Source organism: Natrix helvetica (assembly GCF_964273705.1).
Source record: "Natrix helvetica genome assembly, chromosome: 6".
NCBI classification, from domain to species: domain Eukaryota; kingdom Metazoa; phylum Chordata; class Lepidosauria; order Squamata; family Natricidae; genus Natrix; species Natrix helvetica.
This window is the reverse complement of record NC_138553.1, coordinates 64,918,728-64,924,727: the sequence shown is the minus strand read 5'-3', so window position 1 is coordinate 64,924,727 and position 6,000 is coordinate 64,918,728. Positions and strand designations below refer to the sequence as shown.

Genomic DNA, 6,000 nt, shown 5'->3' with positions numbered 1-6,000 from the left:
AGCCAGCAATCCACACACCCCACCAAGATTTATAGAAAGACAGCAGCTCCGAATATATATAAAAACCTAACTATTTCCTTTGTTTTGTATTCAGGAAAACACCTACAAATAAACTGCAAGGGATCCCTTGATCTGCAAGAACTGAAGTAGCAAGGCTAGTGATGTCATTGCATCTCTGAATAGGACAAAGCTAGAGTATGTGGCCTTTGGGAAAGATTGGTCTTGAGGTATTGGTCAAGGAAACAAAGTAGTACTTTAAGTGTTGCATAACCTTAAAGTACTGAAGGAAATCACCACTTGGAGGCATTGAAGGTTTAAGGAAAGAAGCGGAAGCTTATTTTCTGGCATAAGGCAACCATTTTGATTCTCTTACCCACAACCCAGTCATTCTTCTCTTCCTTCAGAAATAGGCCCCATATTTTTGCCTGTACCCGTTGCCCACTCTGAAGGAAATTGCTACAAAAGTTGAAATTTGGCTGTTAGTGAATTAATTAGCCCATAACTTCTGATAAGGTATTCAAAATCAATATGGAAGTGGATTGGAGTAGGATCGCATCCTCCCACACACATCCCTGCGGCCAATTCGCTCTCACAGGGAGGGGCTTCTCCTGGTGCCGTCCACTAGGCAATGCCAATGGGTGACACCAAGGAGTAGGGCCTTCTCTGTGATGGGCCCAACCCTCTGGAATGACCTCCCCCCCGACATTAGAACCACCACTGACTTCCGCTCCTTCCGACAGAAATTGAAGACACACCTGTTCCGACTGGCTGGCCTGGCGTAATTTTAACGTCTACCTCCTGGCATACATATTTCTTACTGGTTTTTTAGGGGGATTGCTCTTTTAAACTTAATTTTATAGGATATTGGGGTTTTAAATGCTGTACATTTTAAAATATTTACTTAGCAGTACAGTTCTGTATATCTTTTTATCCTCCTCTTATTTATGTATTTATCCACTTAATAATTTTAATTGTTTAAATTTTATAGTCATTTATGATATATTTTGATATGGACTGTACACCGCCCCGAGTCCCTTTCGGGAGAGGGGGCGGTCTATAAGCGCTAAGAAATAAATAAATAAATAATAAATAAAGATTAACAAAAGGATTGCAAGCTTTCAAATTCCCAGGAGCTTTTCATCCAGCACAATACTTTAACATTTGGGGGCGGGGGGAGTGGGAGGAGGATAGAAGCAAAAAATGTGGCTGCAATTGTAACAAGAATAAGTTCAGTTTTGGAGACTCTGAAGAAGTATTAGATGTAAGCAAAGACCAAGTAGCGTGCAGGAAAAAAGGAAGCATAGGTCTTAATTAGGTAGACCCAGGATCTGAAAACCAGTCATGTCTATCCTTCCTTTCAAAGCATATTACACAACCACCTGCGTCCTTTTTTTCCCCTTAATTTTTAATTACAGCATGTTATTTTCAGTGAGGGTTATGGCTGGGGAGTCTGGTAACGTCATCAGGAAGGCGGGGAATGGGACCACGTGTGCAGCACACGTGGTCCCATTCTCCGCCTTCCTGAGTGAACATTAAGGGGACCGCGGAGTGCACTGATCCGCGTAGCATTGCTTCCTCCACCGGCGCCAGTCCCTTCCCCACCCCACTCCTTCAAGGTCTCCCACCAACCCAAAGCCCGATCCCCAGCTCCCTCGGGCAAGGCTTGAGCGGGGTGAATGGGAAAGCAACGAAAGGGGCTGCGCTTTCACCCCGCTCAAGCCTTGCCGCCTGCAGCCACCGCCCGCCCTCGCTGCCCCTTTCGTTGCTTTCCTGCCCACCCTCGCTGCCCCTTTCGTTGCTTTCCCGCCCACCTCTAAGGCGTGCCAAAGCCGCCTTCGTCCCCCCCAGCGCGCACCCTTTTTATTTCCCGTGACACCCCCCCCCATTTCGGGAAAGCTTTCCCCATTGCCTGGGGGGTGAGGGGCGCGGCTCCTCTCCCCCCACTCCCTCCGTCCCTGCCTCTCTCCTCAGCCCCAAAGCTCCGTCCGCACGACTCACTTCCAAGGCGGTGGCTGGAGAGGCGCGCAAGAATGGCGAGCGGTTTCCCACCAAAGCGGCGTTGTGCGCGCAAGAAGGAAAAGTCCGCGGCAAAGCCCTTTTCGCCCCGAGATCTTGTTTGCACTTCTGCCCCTTTTTCTTCGCTCCATCCCGCTCCGGCTCTGGAAGGGCCGGCGAGGTTGGCTCCAGCCGAGAGCGACAGGGAGGAGAGGAGGGGGTAGCTGCGGGCTACCTTCCGGCCCTGGCGTGCGCGCCTCGCTCTTGTCAGAGCCTCGGCCGCCCGCAGCTTCGACTGAGAACCGCAACTCCGCCTGCCTCGCCAAACCAATTTAGAAATCATTGTTTATTCCAAATGTGCACGAAAAGCGTGCGCGATCGGTGGAAAAGAGTGCTAGGTAGCTGGAAAAGACAGCTGGGTAGATGTGTGTTTGCGTGCCTTTGCCCTCTGGCAGCGCCGACATTTCTGCCTCCGCCCTCCACAGCTCCCGGGCACGCTCGCTCTTTCGTCCGGCCGGACTGCCTCGGTGCCATTCTGGCTACCTCCGTCCGGGTGCACCTGGGAGCTGCGGAGGGCGGAGGCAGAAATGTCGGCACTGCCGGAGGACAAAGGCACACAAACACGCATCTACCCAGCTGTCTTTTTCAGCTACCTAGCGCTCTTTTCCACCGATCGCGCATGTGCACGCAAGAAGGAAAAGTCCGCGGTGAAGCCCTTGTCGCCCCAAGCTCTTGTTTGCACTTCTGCCCCTTTTTCTTCGCTCCTCCCCGCTCCGGCTCTGGAAGGGCCGGCGAGGTTGGCTCCAGCCGAGAGCGACAGGGAGGAGAGGAGGGGGTAGCTGCGGGCTACCTTCCAGCCCTGGCGTGCACGCCTCGCTCTTGTCGGAGCCTCGGCCACCCGCAGCTTCGACTGAGAACCGCAACTCCACCCGCCTCACCAAACCAATTTTAAAATCATTTCAAAATGGATCAAATAACTTATTTTTCTTAGAAACTTAAAAGTTGTACCAGCGGTGGTATTCAGCCGGTTCTGACAGGTTCTGGAGAACCTGTAGTAGAAACTTATAGTTCGGAGAGCCAGCAAATAGGCTGGCCCCGCCCTTGCTGTCTCCAAGCATTTCAACTGATCTTCTTTTGTTGCCCTGAACAGGAGAATAGAGCTGGAAAACAGGTTAGTGGGTTGGGGAGGTAATGGGGATTTTGTAGTAACCTTCTCCCAAGAGTGGGGAAAGAATGGGGATTTTGCAGTATCCTTCCCCTGCCATACCCACAAAGTCATGCCACAAAGCCACACCACACCCACAAAGCCACACCCACAGAACCGGTGGTAAAAATATTTGAATCCCACCATTAGTTGTACCTATTCGTACGTTTTCAGAAGATCTAATAGAATTGCCCTCAAATCAAAATTGGATTTCTTTGTCTTGTGATCTGTGTGACAATTTTGTTTTGCTTGGGAATAAATAAAAGACTCTTCAATGCATTTAATTTCCTGATATTTAATTTTCTTCTTTTATAGAATGCTCTTCACAATATAGTCCTTTCCAGCCTTGGTAACACTGACACATAAATTCACTTCTTAGGTACCGCAAATTCTCCAATTCCAGTTTTCCTTTCACAATCACTTCTTTGTCGGTTGAATTGGCTTGCACCAAGATCCTAAAACTTTCAGGAAACAAGTGCAAAAAGGCATTTGAATCACTATGTTTACGAACACATCTTCCTTTTTTCTTGCAAAGGACATGGCTGCAAATCTTGGCTGCAGTAGTCACATTAATGATATAATGTCCGAATGGACCATTCATGTAGTCTTTCACTTTCTGACAGGAATCCTAAAATAAAACAAAGAATGATCATTTATTTTTGCATTACTATAGAATATAAAATGTATCTACTCGGGAATTAGTCTAATTGCATTCACTGGAACTTATATCCAGAGAATTGGGCATACTTCGTAGCTTAAGACTTCCATTGATAATTATTTGAAAGATCAAAAAAACCAAAAAAAACATTCTGTCATATTCATAACAATCCTGAAAAGTTAAACTTACTTTGCTATTATTAAACTCTAACCCCCTTGGAATGAAGTATTGGAAAAGCAAAGTTTGAAAAACAGAAAACGTCTGTGGCTGGATTCTGGTAGTCCCAGTGAAGATCCATTCCACCCACCCCATTTATCTCCAAGGGAACTGACTCCTTTCTCCTTTCGTTCAAAGTTCGACAAAAAAGAGGAAATGGCAAAATTTGATAACTTGTTGGGATATAAATTTATAAGCAGAAATACATAGGCAGAAAATGATTGCAGGTAGCAGAACTGTAAACATTCTGCAGCCTGGGATTTATATTTGTTTCTGTAGCCACTAAACCAGGATGTCAAACTCGATTTGATTGAGGGCCGCATCAGGGTTGTGTTTGACCTCGGGGCATTTTCAGCCGCGACAGCCTCAGCCAGCCCTCTGCTAGTGAAAACAGAGCTCAAGAGGCTCTCCCAAGCTCCATTTTCACTGGCAGAGGGCTATAGGAGGCTGTTGCGGCTGAAAATGGAGCCCAGGAGGGCCGTCATTGCTCTCCCAAGTGCCATTTTTGCTGGCAGAGGCATTGCGGGCCAGTTGTTTCCAGGGCAGGCCTGCAGGCCAGATCTTAGAACCTTGCGGGCCGGATCCAGCCCATGGGCCTTGAATTTGACAACCCTGCACTAAACTGTAGGAAGCCACCTATAAGGCAATGACTTTAGTAGAATGATAACTGGTTTTGAGCATCCTGGGGAATTTGGGAGTTTTATTGGTAGGACTGAGTATGTTTTGATTTACATAGGTTTGGCAAATTAATTTCAATTTCTATTAGATGCCATTAAATTTCAGTGACATGAACACAGATTACATAATATTGCAATATGGATGCATGGAATCCATGGATTGCACATTTTTCATCCATACCCATATGTTGCAAAAAAAAAATCTTAGATGTTAATCTTTCCCTTCTAGGCTTTAATTCCTAAATACAGTCAGACAGTAACTATATAGAAGTAGTCCTCAATTTACAGCCACAACTGGGATCAGAGTTTCCATGGTTATTAAGTGATTCATGCCCAAATGTATGATTTTTGTTGCTATGTTTAAGCAAATCACTGGAGTTGTTAAGTGAATCACATGATCATTAAGCAAACCTGCCTTCCCCGTTGACTTTGCTCATCCGAAGTCAGGTAGGAAGGCAACAAAGGGTGATCACTTAACCCAGAGATGCCACAACCATTGTAAATATATGCATGTTGCCAAGTGCCCACATTTTAATCACATCACCGTGGGTATACTGTCATTAGTCTGAAGATCAATTATAAGTCAAATTATAACCCTGTTGTAATTTCAAACAGTCACTAAATGAATGGTTGTAAGTTGAAAACTGCTTACAGAAGTTCTTGCAATTCTTAGTAGCAAACCTATTACAACATCTAGCTTGTGATAGGCATGTATTTTTTACATTTGGTTTGGAGATATATACAGGTCAACAATGTAGGAATTACCGGTAGTCCTCAAGTTACAAATGGAATGGAATGCCTGCCAATTACATTCATAACCCAAGGATTCGTTGGAGTGAATCACGTAAAATGAACTTGAAACCGCCCTGCTTTCTCCCATGCATTCACTAATAGAATGTGCAGGTCGTTAAGTGGCCGTGGAGGTGTGTGGCTAGTGATGGAACAGGCCACCTGCTTAAGACCACTCAAGGTCTCACCCCAACCCACTGAGATACTTCATGCTTCCCACAATTGCTTCCCCCCTCCATTCTGCTGCTCCTTGCGAAGATCTAGCTAGCTGTCTCCTCTCCAGCCTCTCTGCCATGCAAGATCATGGTCTCCAGAAGCTTCCAGTCTCCACATAAAACATTTGCAAGTTGATGGGACACTTTGAGGCAGCGCGATTTTGCTGCCTCAAAGCATCCTGTCAGGTTGCAAACATTTTGCATGAGACTAGAAGCTTCTGGGGACAGTGATCTGACACTATTTCA

At 46.3% G+C, this 6,000-nt stretch overlaps 1 protein-coding gene across 1 annotated transcript in view; it reads right to left on the bottom strand.

The window, feature by feature from the left end:
* Positions 1-3,494: 3,494 nt before the first annotated feature.
* The window catches only part of LOC309394224 (hyaluronidase-1-like), a gene marked incomplete at both ends in the record, with an annotated part of 39,471 nt that continues 36,965 nt past the window's right edge, over positions 3,495-6,000 (bottom strand). Inside the window, one exon of the mRNA XM_081957115.1 lies at positions 3,495-3,827. Coding sequence (XP_081813241.1) covers positions 3,495-3,827 — 333 coding nt within the window. The remainder of the gene's footprint in view (positions 3,828-6,000) is intronic.